Here is a 16859-nt window from a genome sequence, read left to right as displayed (position 1 = left end):
GGAGACATGCTGAAACAGAAAATAGGCGAAACTAGCCTTTTTAAAACAAAATAAAATGCTAAAGTTTCTGTCAACATGCAGTTGAAGGGAAGAGAGTAAAGAAGGCTCTGCTTTTAGTTATCTGGAATGATGCTTTGGAATTTGGTGAGATTATGATCATTTTTGTTAAACGTTGCTCTGATTTGTATCTTTTGACAAGATGTTTAGGTCCGAACTTGATTGACTTCTATCCATTGCACTGCTACACGATGAATGGCTACCAGGAAATCCCTTTGAAGCACAGCATTTTGTGTTAAGAGCAAACACAAATGTGACACACTCTGTTCCATTAAATTCTTGCATGAAGAGTCAGTGTGAGTACAGTAGTCCCACCAGATTAGTGAAATTCACATTTGTGGTTTTGGTTACTTGCAAGTTGACTGTGAACAATTAAACGGGAATATTTTTGGAGCTTGTGGAAAGACAACAGAAACAGATGCCGCTTAAGCCAGAAATACATAAACAATACTGAAAGTGATTTGGATCACATAGTATGAAATATTTCGGACTTTCAGTCGGCCTCACAAAGATTCTGGCAAACCGTCAGGGGGCTCAGGAGGGGGAAGCACGGCTTTCCTCATGCTGTTTGTTGCAGGGGTGGAGAACTGTTTACCTCAAATAGGAACATGGTCAGGCGGTGGAAGGAGTATTTCGACCACCTCCTGAATCCCACTTATATGCCTTCTTTGGAGGATGTAGAGCTGAAAGACTCTTGAAGGACTGGAGGATGTGTTCCAGCTTCAGGGGTATCACACTCCTCAGCCTCCCTGGGAAGGTCTATTCCAGGGTACTGGAGAGGAGGGTCCATCCATTGGTCGAATCTCAGATCCAGAAGGAACAATGCGGATTCTGTCCTGGTCACAGAACGCTCTCTTCACGTTCGCAAACATACTGGAGGGTTCATGGGAGTTTGCCCAACCAGTCTACATGTGTTTGTGGACTTGGAACAGGCATACCATCGTGTCCCTCGGGGTCCTGTCGGGGGTGCTCCAGGAATATGGGGTACGGAGTCCATTGTTGTGGGTCATCGGATCCTTGTACAAATGGAGCGATGGTTTGGTTCGCATTGCCAGCAGTAAGTCAGACTCCTTCCCCAAGGGTGTTGGACTCCGCCAGAGCTGCCCTTTGTCACCAATTTTGTTCACAACTTTTATGGGCAGAATTTCTAGGCGTAGCCAATGGGTGGAGGGGGTCCGGTTCGGGGGCCTCAGGATGGCTTCTTTGCTTTTTGCAGATGATGTGCTCCTGTTGGTGTCTTCGGTCTGTGACCTGCAGCAGACAACAGGGGGGTTCGCAGATGAGTGTGAAGCGGCCAGGATGAGGATCAGCACCTCCAAGTCTGAAGCCATGGTCCTCGACCGGAAAAGGGTGGATTGCCCTCTCCTGGTGCGGGATTAGTTACTGCCTCAAGCAGAGGAGTTTAAGTATGTGAAGGTCTTGTTCACGAGTGAGGGAAGAAGGGAGCGGGGGGTCGATATGCGGGTCGGTGCAGCATCGGCAGTGATGCGAATGCTTACCGTTCTATCATGGTAAAAAGAGAGCTGAGGCAGAAGGCAAAGGTATAAATTTGCCTTGGTCTGGAGGCGGGGGTCTCCACAATAAACTTGGCAGAGCAGGTGGGGGGGGGTGTCCCACGATAAAATTCACTTAAGCTTACAACAGCATAAAGAGGTTGCTGACAGACTTTAGAGACTGAACTGCATAGTTTTTGCACTTGAAGCCGGTTAGTTCTACTTTTAATACCAATATGGATGCTTTTGACGAGCATTAGTTTGCAAACCCTACAGACTATTTACATGGTAATAAAACTTACAGTCCTACACCCTGGTTTGGTTATGTTGCATGGAAGATGTTTATAATTGTGCATTTCCTGCAAATCACCTGTTATCACATGTGATTTAATTATTATTTATGTTATTATTTTTACTATTTATTACTGTATAATGTTATTTGTTATTATATTATTTATTGTATTTTTATATTATATTATATTATATTATATTATATTATATTATATTATATTATATTATATTATATTATATCAAACAACGCACAATCGTTATTTCCTTTCCCTGGCAGTAGTGGTGTGCAGGTGGGTGGGTGCTGGCAGTGAAGTTTGCCTTGGGCACCACATGGGCTTCCACTGGTCCTGATGGTAGTTATTACTCTAACTGCATTAAGAATGGTTGTGATTGACTTGAATTGAAATCAATTTCTCTCAGTATTTGTAGTAAAGCAGAAGTGAAACTGGCAGGATTTTGTCATGGTGTGAATCACTGTGATACCACTTCAGTGGGAGAGCCAAACCATTTCTTACAGTAATACACAGCAGAGTCATCCAGCTCCACGCTGCTTATTACTAACTGATAATCTGTGTTAGACTGGGCCCTGGAGGTGAAGCGGCTGGAGGAGAATCCACTTCCATACGTGGGAGAGCTGTCAGTACGGTAGTAATACAGGACGAACTGGGGAGCTCCTCCTGGGACCTGCTTGTACCAGTAAATGGTATAACTATCATCTACGGGTTTCTGACAGTGCAAGGTGGCCGTTTCTCCTTTACTCAGAGTCAGTATGGAGGGTTTTTGAGTGACCATCCTTTGGCCGCTGACACCTGTGAAGGCAAAATACCCAAGGAAAGAATTACGAAGAAATGTACAAATAACACGATAAACGAGTAAAATAAACAGAGAGGAGGCGTGTTTCTTACATGCCAGAGCTGTGATGAAGGTGCACAGAGGGAACAGCATGATGTCAGTCTGTGATCAATGAGCAGCCTGGAGTGTGAGGGGAGGGGAGGTTGCAGCCCACAGATATATGGGGATGTCGGTGACATCAGGGGGAGGGGTTTCTGTTCTCATCCAATCAGAGATGCTATGCCCAGTTCATACCCCCAACTGCTGACTGCAAAATGAAATGAAAACTCATCCATCCATCCATCCATCTCTTACCTGCTTATCCTGAGCAGGTTCATTTTGGGGGTTCGGATCTTATCTCCAACCTATCAATATTTGTCAAATGAGTCAAGCTGCCTGTTAATCTTTAAATCATCTGTGTTTCCAAACATAAAATCCATAGTTGGTTCAGATAAATTTACAAAGGGCTCAGTCTGTTGGTATCTTCTGCCATATTTGCAAATTATTGCTGAGATCTGAGCAAAGATCTGTCATGCCAAAGCCAGACCATTAATCTTTGCATGAGTGGAAAATGTTCCTCACTGGCCAATCCAGGTTCATTAGTGAGACTACATGATAAATTTAACTGTTGTCAGTTTCTCCTGTCTCTGCTTCCAGGTGTATCTGGAACACTAGTCTGTCTCGTATCAACCTAAATCTTCTTTCTCTTCAGAATGATATTCCCTAAATATCAGGTGTTTTCCCGTCCTTCAAAATTCCAACCATCTTTAAGTAGGAGAACCGCAAACTACAACCCAGTATGACATGGTTCTCTCTGTCAAACTACTTAGGATGTAAAACACCATTATATGCTATTAATGTGATTTTTATAATGAAATTGACAGTATTATTTCTTAGGTAACACTTTACTAAAGAGTGCTCTATGAAGGGCACATAACACCAATGTAAGCTCTTCAGGACAGTCGACATCTTGACAAAAGCATTCGTAAAGGTTTGTTCCAGCTTTTGCAGCTGTCATAAATGGTGACATTGGCAACTCCTGTGTCAAGCTGACATATCACCTATGTCGACTGTCATAGGCTTATGCTGACATAAAGTTGTGTTATGGCACATTTTCAAGTGTCATAAAATGTTATGACACGTTATGCAGGTCCTCAACACTTTGTCGTCACAGATGAAAGTAAATTTGACCACAAAAGAAAGATACACTGTTTAACAAATTGAAACAAAGCTACGTCATTCGGACAGAGAACGCTACGCTGCTGCGCGGCGGGAGTAGCGGCCAGACGTCATACTAGGCAGAATTGATGTGCAGAAAAAAAAATCTATGTTGCGGACAGGAAACGGGAGCCCAATGAACACAATTTAGACTTACGGTCCTCTTTGTTCGTATGTCTGAAAGTTCATAAGTTGAAAGTTGGTAAGTAGAGGAGCGCCTGTGTTCTATAATTAATTCTTTCAATCTGTACAGTTCATAATTAATTAAAAAATATTTTGTCTGAATATGTATCCCATACATAAGTCCCTAAGGTAAGCGTTGAGTTTTTGACCTCTGACATACATCCATCCATCCATCCATCCATCCATCCATCCATTTTCCAAACTGCTTATCCTACCGGGTCGTGGGGGGTCCGGAGCCTATCCCGGAAGCAATGGGCACGAGGCAGGGAACAACCCAGGATGGGGGGGCAGCCCATTGCAGGGCACACTCACACATCATTCACGCACACATGCACACCTACGGACAATTTAGTAACTCCAATTAGCCTCAGCATGTTTTTGGACTGTGGGGGGAAACCGGAGTACCCGGAGGAAACCCCACGACGACATGGGGAGAACATGCAAACTCCGCACACATGTAACCCAGGCGGAGACTCGAACCCGGGTCCCAGTGGTGTGAAGCAACAGTGCTAACCACTGCACCACCATGCCACCCCCTCTAACATACATCTCCATACAATTAATATATATTTAAGACAGTTTGTGTTGTTCATTAGAGGTACTATGAATGCGTTATGAAGCTTTAATATACATTTATGCTCCATCTATAAATGCATTACACACAACAGCCATACTATTATAATGCATTTATATACTGGGTTTAAATTTACATTAAAGCTTAATGAACCTTCCATAATACCTTATAACTTGGCTTTAATTGAAATTTATGTCAGAATATAAATGATATAATGGACCAAAATGCTTTTTGAACTGATGTATATGAAAACAATAGCAAACCATTTTATGAAGGTATATTAAAGCTGTTGGGTTTTTTTTAAAGGCGTTATAGATACTTTACGAGTCTTTAATGTATAATTAAATGCGGCTTATGAATGGCTTATTAATGCCTTATGAATGGCTTATTAATGCCTTATGAATGGCTTATTAATGCCTTATGAATGGCTTATTAATGCCTTATGAATGCACTATGAGGTTGCACTTAATTTTCTATGAGCACCGCTACAAACGCAGCTTGTTTTTGGCATCAGATCCTGACTATATTTTGCTTAAAAATGTATCCAGAGCTTCTTTTAGCTTTAGCGCTCATAGTGGCGATTATACGCCACAGAATGTCCACCCACAGGTTCTGGGTCCATCCCCTGCTGACTGAGACCAGTTTTGGACCTTGTATGAGGATTTGAGGAAACATCTTGAGAAATTCCTTTTCTTATACCAGGATGTCAAGTGTCTGTGGGGAAAAGAGCAGTAAAGAAATGCGTACAAATGCCTTGGAGTACGTTTGTATCCATTTCTCAATGGGGGGGGGGGGGGTGTGGGGGGGGCAGCATGGAGAAATGCGTGCAGCAGTGCCTTTACAAAATGGAAAGATTGGGTAAATATTCTTAAATTCTGGCCTAATGAAATCCAATATGGGTGCCATTGTTTTTTAACGATAAAGGTTTTTGTGTGTATTTTTAGCAGCTATATAAGCAGAAGTGAAAATGTTAAGCAGGGAGGTTTTTGTCATGGTGTAAATCGCTGTGATACATGTTCCTTAGCAGAGCTGTCCCATGTGTGACAGTAATAAACTGCTGAGTCTCCAACCTCCACTGTGTTGATGATCAACCGATAATCTGAATTACTCTGATGGTTTGATGTGAAGCGACTGGAGGAGAAGCCTGTCCCATAGTTTGGGGAGCTCCATCCATGGTAATAACTCAACACATACTGGGGAACTCCACCTGGGACCTGCTTATACCAGCGAGCACTGCTGCCAGTGACTGTCCCAAGGTTACAGTCCATAGTCACTGTCCCTCCTTTGCTCACTGTAACAGCAGGAGGCTTCTGGGTGACCACTGTCACACCATTCACACCTGACAAAGAAAATCATCATCAAAAGAAGACCATATAACAGAATTACTTCTATGTATAAAAATAAGCAAGCACTACAAAAAGTGATTGATTCTGATTCCTTACATGAGAGAGCAGTGATTAGAGTGCAGATTTTCACCAGCATGTTGTCAGTGTGCACAGTCCCCACTGTCCAGTTGAGATGTGAGCAGGTCAAAGTGTGAGGAGAGAAGCAACATCAGGGCCGAGATTTAACAGGGGGATGGAGAGGGTGGGGCCCGTGCTCACAGCCAATCAGAGATGTACTTTGCATCTTTGTGACAGTGTGTCTCAGAATATGCAAGAGTAACGTAAACCACTAGGAGGTTAAGGGGGGACATGATCCAGGTATATAAGATTCTAACAGGTCTGGGTGCTGTTCAGCCATATGGCTACTTCAATATTAGTTTAAATACTAGAACTCGTGGCCATAAGTAGAAATTAACAGGAGAACATTTTAAAATGAATTTGAGGAAGCACTTCTTTACATAGCGTGCAGTTAGAGTATGGAATAGTCTCCCTGTTAGTGTAGCGCAAACTAAAACCCTGGGTTCCGTTAAATCAGAGCTAGATAAGATTTTAACACCTCTGAGCTATTAGTTAAGTTCTCCCCAAACGAGCTTCATGGGCCAAATGGCCTCCTCTCGATTGTAAATTAATGTTCTTATGGTGAAATGTTTCTCCAATCATGCACATGCTCTGCAATTAGAAGTAAGAACATAAGAAATTTACAAACGAGAGGAGGCCATTCGGCCCATCAAGCTCGTTTGGGGAGAATTTAACTAATAGCCTTACAGGGTTAATGAAGATAATAATAACTACTGTCTGGATTAATTTGCATCATGCAATATAGAGTTTGAATAGCAACCCAAAACCCAAAACGTAGTTTAACTGATAGTGGTCCTACTACAACTTCACAGCATTATCATGAGGAACCTGCAGGTTGCTGCCAGTAAAGGTCCCGTCTCTCCCTGACCTGAAAGGAGCTCATCTCACTCACTCATTTACATAGAGACATAAATAGCATAAAGAACCAGCAGGTGTCTCTCAGTTTCAGCTGCAGGGTGGCCATCTTGTTCCGCATGACATCAGCAGCAGGACTCGCATGGCTGATAGAGCAGTGAAAACCCATTCAAGCAGCTCATTCATTCTAAGGTAGTTTGTTAGTCTGACATTTTTCTAACAGTACTTATGTCAAGCAACGCATTGTGTTTTAATTACTTTATTTATTTGGTTTTGAAAAATACAATAAAAATCTCATGCTCATTTGTTACGCACCATTGTGAAGAACAACAATTTATTCTCATTGTAGAGGTTGTGGTTTAGTAAAAGGCTGGAAATGTTCCTTTTATTTGTAGACAGTGCCATCTAAGGGCAAACGCAGTACAAATCTGACCTTGATAATCAGAAAATTCTCACTGCATGGTCTGTGCACTTGGACCTCATCAGTAGAAACGGTGGCAGGGTTAAATTTCATCCAACTGCTTACAGCATAGCACATTCAGTTTTTGATATGCGTAGAGATGTTTTAGTGATTTCAACGCGAAATTACAATTTGTGTCCTTGATGACACTGAATCTGTTTAGTAGCAGGTCAACCCTATTGATAATAGGAAATTGTTCGAAACACTATAGCTGGCTGAAACATATCAGTTGAAGCTAGTCGGTCAAACATTGTTCTTTGATTGGGCTGTATGTGAACTGGCACCTCCAGTGGAAACTTTAACAGTTTAGTCAGTGGGAGCAAACTGGTCAGCATAACCAATCTCTAGATAAACCAATCTCTGACCAGGGACCTGGGTCACAAAGCAGGATTTCTTGCTTAGCCGGATAACTTCTCAGATTTAAAAAGCTATTGAAAACGCATCTTTTTGGATTGGCATTTTAACTCATATATAGTTTTTTTATTTCATTTTATTTTTTCGATTCACTTATACCATTACGGTAGGTCTATTATTTGCTTTGAGTGCTTGTACCACCAGTGTTATTTATTTCTTTTTATCGCGTAGTTTTGTAGCGACACAAAAAAGTCGCTATTTGAATTTTTCGTTGGGCCGCCTTTAGCTTTGATTATGCTGCACATTTGTCATTGGATCGTTTCCACAGGCGTATGCAACATCTCACCCTTTATTTTCATCCGGATTTGCATGATATAAATTCAAATGATGACTTTTCTTTGGCCGTGCAGTGTATATGCATAAAACATCGTATCATTTCCAATTTTTACTAGCTTATGCTTTTAAAATTTTAACCTTTTCATTCCTTTATAATTTATTGTATTTTATTCATGTTTATTTATTTATCTTTCATTTACTCTCACTTATTTTATTTTGATTTATTCCATCTTTTTTGAATTTCTTCAAATAGGAAATCTGTTATTTTATAAAAAAATTAGGATTAGGTAAAAGAAACCATGACCTCAGAATAAGAAGAAGCCCCAAAAAACACAACCCTCAACTCAGTGAGCTTATATCAGAAAAAAAGACCACAAAGGCTTATAATGACCACACCATATATAATGACCGTCTTTTCCCCCAAGTCGCAAAGCCGTGACATCACAACAATGTAATTGCAATGATGGTCCTAGCGCAACAGTAGATACTGTAGGAACAACACCACTACAGCGATATCAGATCTGAGGTACATGTCCTGCAAGGAGGGCAGATCAGTCTTGCGGGTGGAACATGTCACTCTCTCCAGAGCAGTTACCGAACCAGGCAGTAATTCCTGTGGTGAGGATGCTCTCCAATGCTCCACAATAGAAGGCTGGTGAGACTTTGAACCTCCTCAGCTGCTTAAGATGGTGCAGCTGATGCTTGGCTTTAGATATTGGAGTCAGTACATGATTGGAGCAGGTAAGATCATCAGAGATACAGACTATTGCTGTTAATCCCCTCAACTGGGACCCCATTAATATTCATAGGGCTGTATGCACCACACTGCTCATGCCTAAAGTCCACCAACATCTCCTTAGTCTCACATGTGTTGAGGGAGAAGCAGGTACTCTGACAGGTACTCTGACACTGTTACATCAGACTATCCACATTGCCCAAACCAGGCCAATCACTGTGTCATCTTCAAACTTGGCTATTTTATTTGAGCTGTCTATGACCGCGCAGCCATGCCAGTACAAAGAGTACAGCAGCGGGATCAGACCACAGCCTTTGGGGGCGTCAGTACTGAGGATGATGGGAGCCGAAGTATGAGATCCAACATTCACCATCTGGGGTCCTGCTTGTGAGAAAGCCAAGGACTCAATCACAGAGGGGTGAGTTCAGACGTAGCCACATTATCACCTCCACCGTTTCCATCAGAGCAAGTGAAAAATTCATTCAAGTCGTTTTCCAATGAAGAGTCAGTGCAATTCACAGGGAGGGGATTACCTCTGTAACTGGTGCTTGTACCTTAATGGTGACTAGTTGAATCCACCAACACACTTATAAACCTGAACACCATGTTCACAAATTTGCTGACGTCATCACTGCTTGAGCTAAACAGCTAAACCTCTCCCAGCTGACATCATGTAATGTAGCCTCTGATTGGGTGGACCAGCATTTGACCTCTCTTGTCATCAGTGCTTTCCAGACCAAACATTGTTTATACAGAAGCGTAAAGAGAATGGAGTTATGGTCTCATCTTGTGAACGATGGGAGCAAAACAGATTTACAGAACAGATTTAAACAACGAGTAACAACGATCTAGCATACTTGTACCTCTAGCTGGGCTTGTAACATGCTGATGCATGTTTAGGGTTTTCCCTGTTCAAATCACCAGTCACCATAATGACAGCATCCATGAGTCCAGAGGGATGTAAATCACTGTGACAATGGCACAAGTAAACTCATGAGGCAGATAAACACACCATCTATTGTTTGTCATAAAACAGACTCCCCACCCCTAGATTTACTGGCTCCTTCCATTCTGTCCATCACAAATTGAAAGTTCTGTCCATGTGTTGATACACAGTTAAAGACTCCAACTGAGAGATCACCTCGTCCGGAACTTGGGGGTTAGTCATGTTTCTGTAAAACAAAGGAAGTTGCAGTCCCCGGTGTCCCATTGGAATGTGATATTTACCCTGAGTTTGTCCAACTTGTTCTCCAATGGATGTTGGCAAGCAGGATACTGGGTAGGAGTGGCTAATGTGCACAGCGCCTCAGTCTGATCTGGGCTCCGGCACGTGATTTGTTTGGTCATACTGTCGTACAATCTTGTTGCTGTTGTGTAGTGTGAAATGTGAAAATAATAAAAACATTTTAAAAGTTTATAAAAAAATATTCGGTAAGAAATGATCAGGACAGAATCAGGACTCCATCGCCCCATTTTTTGTAAGTGTTTGTAAATTACCAACTTAACGAGATGCCGTTGGCACAATAGCCCAGTATCTTGGCATGGGGTGGATCCCCATGATAAATCCTTCCAAATGGGCGGTTGCCCACAATAAATTTTGCTGAAAGAAAATACTGCAGTATACTGAAAATATTACCTTAATAATGTCCAGGCCCGCCGTACACACTGCCCCCACCTTTCCAAAAAAATCCTTATTATAAGACCAACTTGTCTCAGTATAATCAGTATAATCAGTATAATCAGGTTCACCACACCAGCCCTTGTTCTTTCATCTCCCACCACTGTCTAGGGCTCAGAAACCTGATTAAATTCCACCATGATAAATTTCCCCGCAGTAAATATTGCCATCCAGCGGTCAGATTGCTACCATGAAATTTGCCAAGTGAGGGGGCTGGGAACTAAATAAATATATATTAACTATATTTTAGAATATTCAGAAAATCATTCCACTCCCCAAAGTTTGAGAACTATCTGGGAATAAATTTTTATTTGTGGATCAATGTTACACTCTACAGGAGATGCACTGGAACCATCCACTCCTGGAACCAAGATATGGGGAGGTATGTCAACGGTGCATCTTAGAAAATATTTTCTATAAGATTAAAGGACGTTCAGATTTTAACACGTTAGTGTAGGCTTGTGATAAGACTACTGCATTACTTCATTTTTCCAGCAGGGGCCGCTGTTACAGAGCGAATATCTAAGCCGGTCTAAAGCGCATGTAGGTGCTTATTCGGTTTCCAGTCTTGTGGCTACACTCTCCGGCAGCCCTGCCGAGTTGGGCCCCTCTTATTTTATATTGAGATCTGACTCACTGTTGCTCTGTTTTTTTTTGTCCTTGGAGGGTGAGGTTGAACTTCCCCGATCTCCCTGCTTGAAGCGAGACCGTCGCTCCCTTTATTCTCATCCCATCACCATCACCTCCTCCTGGGGCATTCTGCTTACCTTCTCTCAGACATGGTGCTTTGGAGTGTCATACTTGCAGTACAGATATAGCATAGTGTGCCTGGAGATTCATGCGGCCTGAGAAGGAGAAGAGGGTATTTACACCGTTCCATTTCCACAAGGGGGCTGTGTGCATTACCACACAGGCACAGCCCCGGCAGCCAGACAGGGACCTGCCTGTGGACCCTCTATTTCTGTCTTGTGATGATGTGCAGCCTCACAAACATTTTCTCTCGGGATAATTAAAGATTTCTGATTCCTTTCTTCACGTAGTTCCACCAGCACACATATGTGTTAATGCATCTGTGCCTCTTATTCCTTTGAATTAGGACGGTGGTGTTATATGTGCTTGAGAAAATCAGAAAAGAATGTCGTCCCCACCTGGAAAGTGAGGTTATCTGCGGCTGATGGCGGGACGAGAAGCCAGGAGCCGACTGTCTCCTTCTGAATTCTTTTTCATAATTGCTGTTGAAGTTTCCACCTCACGCTTCCCCAGCGTCAGCTGATACAGCGCAGAAGCTGCCAGCTGTCTCTTCACTAGAGTGTGCGTTTCACCTGAGGTCATCAGTCTAGTGAGCCTGTTAAGAAACACACTGATGCTGAAGAGCAGCTGTTATGCATCTCTTTCTGAAGCAGTCGGGAAGGGAGAAGGACCACCCTTCATTTCAGGGTGAGATGATTAACCCTCCCTATGTCTTACCGCAAATCGCCTTTTTAAAGTAACTCCTGAAGACAGGGGGACACCTAGTCACCCAGTCATGTACACAGTCACACACTTTGGGTAGCAGTTCACCTACTCGTATCAAACCCATGACCCCATCAGCTTAAGTACAACGACATACAGTACTCACAGAAAGTCTTGCGACGTTTGCTTAATTCAGTAAAAAATATTGCAAATGTACTGGCTTTATAACAAAAATGATTACTTCATTGCATATCACATTGGGGGGGCGGCCTGGTGGTGCAGTGGTTAGCACTGTTGCCTTACACCTCTGGGACCCGGGTTCGAGTCTCCGCCTGGGTCACATGTGTGTGGAGTTTGCATGTTCTCCCCATGTCATCGTGGGGTTTCCTCCGGGTACTCCGGTTTCCCCTCACAGTCCAAAAACATGCTGAGGCTAATTGGAGTCGCTAAATTGCCCGTAGATGTGCATGTGTGCGTGAATGGTGTGTGAGTGTTCCCTGCGATGGGCTGGCCCCCCATCCTGGGTTGTTCCCTGCCTCGTGCCCATTGTTTCCGGGATAGGCTCCGCGACCCAATAGGATAAGTGGTTTGGAAAATGGATGGATGGATGGATGGATATCACATTGGAAAGACCCGGAAGTTTTAAAGTAGATCATTCATTTCAAGTACTAAATCACTGAAACCCAAATTATAGTTCTAAAAGAGCGGTTCTGGGTTAAAAAGTTCACTGACAAGCATCATTGGGTGCATTTTAATTAGTAAAACCTTTGCAATAACATAAAACACACATATTTACGTATAGTATCCCTTTGGGAGTCCATGACTACAATTGCAAGTATTAGCAAAATGCTAAGAACAGAACTGAATCAGTCAAAAAAAAAAATCACAACAGTTAATAAAAAGAAAATGTCTGCCTGTAAGATATATGCAGGTCGGTTAAACATTGCTTGTCAAAGGACTCATATTATGAACCCAATACATTTGCAACATTACTAGAATTGGAGATGCTTGTACAGTACATTCTTTTATTTCCTCACGACCTGATTACTGTAATGCTTTTTTCAGGTCTGAGTATGTCCTCTCTCATGTCTTTGGGCAGTGCAGAATGCAGCTGAGAGGCTTTTAACTCACACTAGCCAGAGTGATCATATCACTCCCATTCTGCACACACTGCTTTGGCTCCCAGAGTTTTATAGAATTCATTTAAAAATTGTAGTAATTACTTACAGAGCCTTACAAGCTCCTGAATACCGTATCTGTTTGCTCAATCGTTATACAGCTTATCGGGCTCTTAGGTCTGGACAACGGGGCCTTTAGTCCCATGGGGATTGTGCTTTTCAGTCTGTGGCACCAAGACTATGGACCAGCCTGCCTTATGGTCTGAGTCTGTTGATTCTTTTAAAAAACGACTGAAAACATTTCTTTTTAAACAGGCTTTTAATCAGTGCTGAGTAGTTCCTGTTCGTTTTAATTTTTATTGGTAATGTCTGTGTTTTGTTCATTTTGTTCCATTTTGTATTGGATTGTTGCTCAGCGCTCTGTGACCTTTGTCGGAGAAAGGCGCTATATAAATGAACCACTACTACTTATTACAGAATTAAGCAAGTGACTCAAGATTTTCTGTGCGTGCTATTTATAAAACCCGTCATACCTGCATGGAGAATTCAGTTCAGGAGACTTTATTAATGTGTGTCCACAATTCACAGCCCCTATTAAGTGTCGAATCAAGGTTGTGAAGCGCAGCGTAACATTGAGTGTTACGCCCTGTAAATCTAAATCAGAGGAGTGGGGCTGACCATCCGGGATGCAGTGTTTACATCAAGCCCTGCCAGCGGACACTGGGGATACTGCATCTTGAGTCTGTTACCCTGTCTTGTTTTTTTCTGTCAAACTGGAGTGTGCAAAGTAACTGCGTGACAATATGTGTTGGTGCACGTTTGCCTTTCATCAGTTCTTCCAAATGCACAGTCGCTTTTTTTTTTTGCATAGGGAACTGATAACCAATCATCTGCTTTGCGGTTGAAGCCGCCGAGAGCCATCAGCTGGCAGCCACGGTGATAAGAATGACGTCTGTCCTTTTCAGTCTCACCGAAGGTGGGAAAATCACGTTCTTGTTTATAAGCCACTTAGCTGCCTCGCACATTCAGGAACACTAAGCACTGTTCCCTGACGTTGGGTCTTCTCAGAAATCTCATCCTGACTAAGATATCTCTGAGTAGTAGGCTCGGGTGATCACACAAGGATTTTCCTGCTAAGTGGAATCAAACTCTCACGGCATTCCATAGATTGCTCTCAATAACCCTTTGCAACCCCCCCCTGCCCCTCCCCCCACCACCATGCACCTAACTAATCAAGGCCTCTTTGCTCCATCCCTCTGTAACCCAACTACGAATAAGAGTGACCTGATTATGCATATAGATTACAGTGGACCAGGGTCTAGGTTCGAAGGGAGGGGTAAGGATAGGAGAGTCGGACACAATGAGTAGCAAGTGCCTCAGTTAACCTCATATAACAGTATATATTAGAAAATGGTTTAACTAGTGAATGACAAATTGTACATTTTACTTTAAAATAAAATACAAAAAAATTATGTTAATGTATGCAGTTACTTCAAAAATAATAACACATAATTTTTTTAATAACTTTTACACGCAGACCACTATTGAGTCCTGTTTGGGGTCAGGACAATACCTTTATTGGGTTTTCTATACAACATTGTTAATCTGATCCCGTCATGATCACGTCATACTGGAAGCCCGGTTTTCCCAAAGCACGTGTGGCCACACTCGTTTTATGGTGTTTATGCTGATTTGCGCACGACGCTTAATGAAGTCACATAACAAGAAGAAAACGACAAGTCGTTTAAAGTCAAAATGAAGTTCTTTGCTTTTTATCTCTCTGAATGGTGAATTTGACTTCTTAGGGAGAGAGAGCATGAAAAACACTGGCATCTTCAAATGTCATCCTTGAAGGTATTCATTAGTAATTAAAAAACATAATCAGGCCTACATAGCAACATAACTTCTGCTGAATCAATAATTCACATGCAAATTGCACGGAAAATTAGGGCTAATGTCTCATTAACAATTATTCTGCCCATGTGTCTTATCCACAAATTCAAATATAATATAATGCTGTCTGACTTAACTGCAATTATTGTTCAACTTTTTGATCTATAAGTGCTAATGGATTGCAGTAGTGGCCCAGTCACCATAGTAGGTAGGTAAGGAGCAGGCACTGATTACAGTGCATTGTGGCACCCGCCACATGACAAACCACCCCAGGGATGAGAACTAGAGTGCAGCCATGCAGCGGGTGATACCTCAGCATCACACTAGTCTGAATAGACCAGTATGAGTTTTTTTCCCCAGTGGCTAGAGTGCCAATCCTGCCACCAGCCCCCAAGTTATTCCCTGTAAGTTGGAGGACCTCCTTATAGGACTTTATGTAGATTAACATCATACCCAGGATGAAGCACTTGCAGGATAAGGGCCTTGCTAAAGGGCCCAACAGAGTAGAATCATTCCGGACATTAATAGGATGCAAACCTGCAGCCTTCCATGTACTGATACTGATCCTTAGCTTCAAAGCCACCACTCCACCCAGGGCGTTAATGTAATATACTCTGTATCTACTGTATAGTTTATTTTTCCCCAGCTGTTTCACTGGAATTCTGTTATTCTGCTGGGGAACTTTAATGCTCACATGGGTAATAACAGTGTAACCTGGAAAGGTGTGACTGGGAGGAATGGCCTGCCTGATTGTAATCCGATCTGTTATCGGACTTCTATGCTAATCACAGTTTGTCCATAATGAACAGTATGTTCAAGCATAAGGGTGTTCATAAGTGCACCAGAGCACGCAAGGCCGCAGTTCGATGATAAATCGGGGTCTATATGTGTTGGACACTTGGGTGCGGAGAGGAGCTGAGCTGTCAACTGATCACCACCTGGTGGTGAGTTGTGTCCAGTTTTGGTGGAAGATGCCAGATAGACCTGGTGCACCCAAGGAGTTGGGGGACATGTATCCTCAATGGGCTGTTCTGGGACACCATTGTTGAGGCGGTTCCCCCGGTGGAGATGTAGGAGGTGGCTGGTGAGAGGGAGGTCTGGGCATCCCTGCTCCCTGGGTAAGCGGCAGAAAATGAATGGATGGATGGATGGATGGATGGATGGATGGATGGTTGGTTTCACTTTTTTACTGTGTACACTGTGAACCCTTAAACAGATAAACAGTTAAAAATACTGTTATCCTCTTTCATGTTGTTGCACTTTAACAAATATTTGCCAAATGTGGTCATATTTGTTCCATAATATATTAATGTATCTGACCAGATGAGTGAAGATGAACACAGTTGCAGTGTATTTGCAACTGATTTAAAAAACTTTTAAACTGCTTGATAAAATATGCAATTTTTTCAAGAAAATGAATCGAAGATGAATTGAGCCATATATACACTTCATTCATAACATTAAGATCACTGCCACGGAGCAATGGAAAAAGACGGCCCGGTCTGATGGGTCCCATTTTCTGTTGTAGGTGTATCATGTGGATGGTCAGGTGCAAATACATCATTCACATGGGGAAGGGATGGCACTAGGATGCACGATGGGAATGTGGCAAGCCGGCGGAGGCAGTGTGATGCTCTGGGCAATGTTCTGCTGGCATTCCTCTAGATGTTACTTTGACACAAACCACCTACCTAAACATAGTTGTAGACCAAGTACTCTGGCAATGGTGTTCCTGTAGCATTATTTACCACCAGGAAGAAATATTATTTGTCTCTACAAAGTCTCTGCTCATACTATTCTGTTAAAATAAAATGTCCAATTTTCCCAAGTGTTAATTTATTGATGGTAGTGTACTGTCTGTCCTCCT

At 42.5% G+C, this 16859-nt stretch overlaps 2 protein-coding genes and 1 long non-coding RNA gene across 5 annotated transcripts in view; 1 reads left to right on the top strand and 2 right to left on the bottom strand.

The window, feature by feature from the left end:
• Nucleotides 1-2651, top strand: part of LOC125717533 (uncharacterized) — a 90285-nt gene extending 87634 nt beyond the window's left edge. Inside the window, exon 3 of the long non-coding RNA XR_007384555.1 lies at nt 2581-2651. This is a non-coding gene — a long non-coding RNA (uncharacterized LOC125717533). The remainder of the gene's footprint in view (nt 1-2580) is intronic.
• The window catches only part of LOC125717528 (immunoglobulin lambda-1 light chain-like), a 102212-nt gene extending 99396 nt beyond the window's left edge, over nt 1-2816 (bottom strand). The window contains exon 1 of the mRNA XM_048990574.1: nt 2747-2816. Coding sequence (XP_048846531.1) covers nt 2747-2786 — 40 coding nt within the window. The 5' untranslated portion in view covers nt 2787-2816. The remainder of the gene's footprint in view (nt 1-2746) is intronic.
• The window catches only part of LOC125717529 (immunoglobulin lambda-1 light chain-like), a 37382-nt gene extending 31175 nt beyond the window's left edge, over nt 1-6207 (bottom strand). For 2 of the 3 annotated variants that reach the window (XM_048990577.1, XM_048990575.1), the window contains exons 1-2: nt 6090-6207; nt 5661-5986 (exon numbers count right to left, since the gene is read on the bottom strand). In XM_048990577.1, coding sequence (XP_048846534.1) covers nt 5661-5986; nt 6090-6129 — 366 coding nt within the window. In that variant the 5' untranslated portion in view covers nt 6130-6207. The remainder of the gene's footprint in view (nt 1-5660; nt 5987-6089) is intronic. The other variant, XM_048990576.1, reaches the window with a different exon arrangement.
• Nucleotides 6208-16859: the final 10652 nt, after the last annotated feature.

Source organism: Brienomyrus brachyistius, chromosome 22 (genome assembly GCF_023856365.1).
Source record: "Brienomyrus brachyistius isolate T26 chromosome 22, BBRACH_0.4, whole genome shotgun sequence".
Lineage (NCBI taxonomy): Eukaryota > Metazoa > Chordata > Actinopteri > Osteoglossiformes > Mormyridae > Brienomyrus > Brienomyrus brachyistius.
This window is presented reverse-complemented; position numbering and strand designations above follow the sequence as displayed.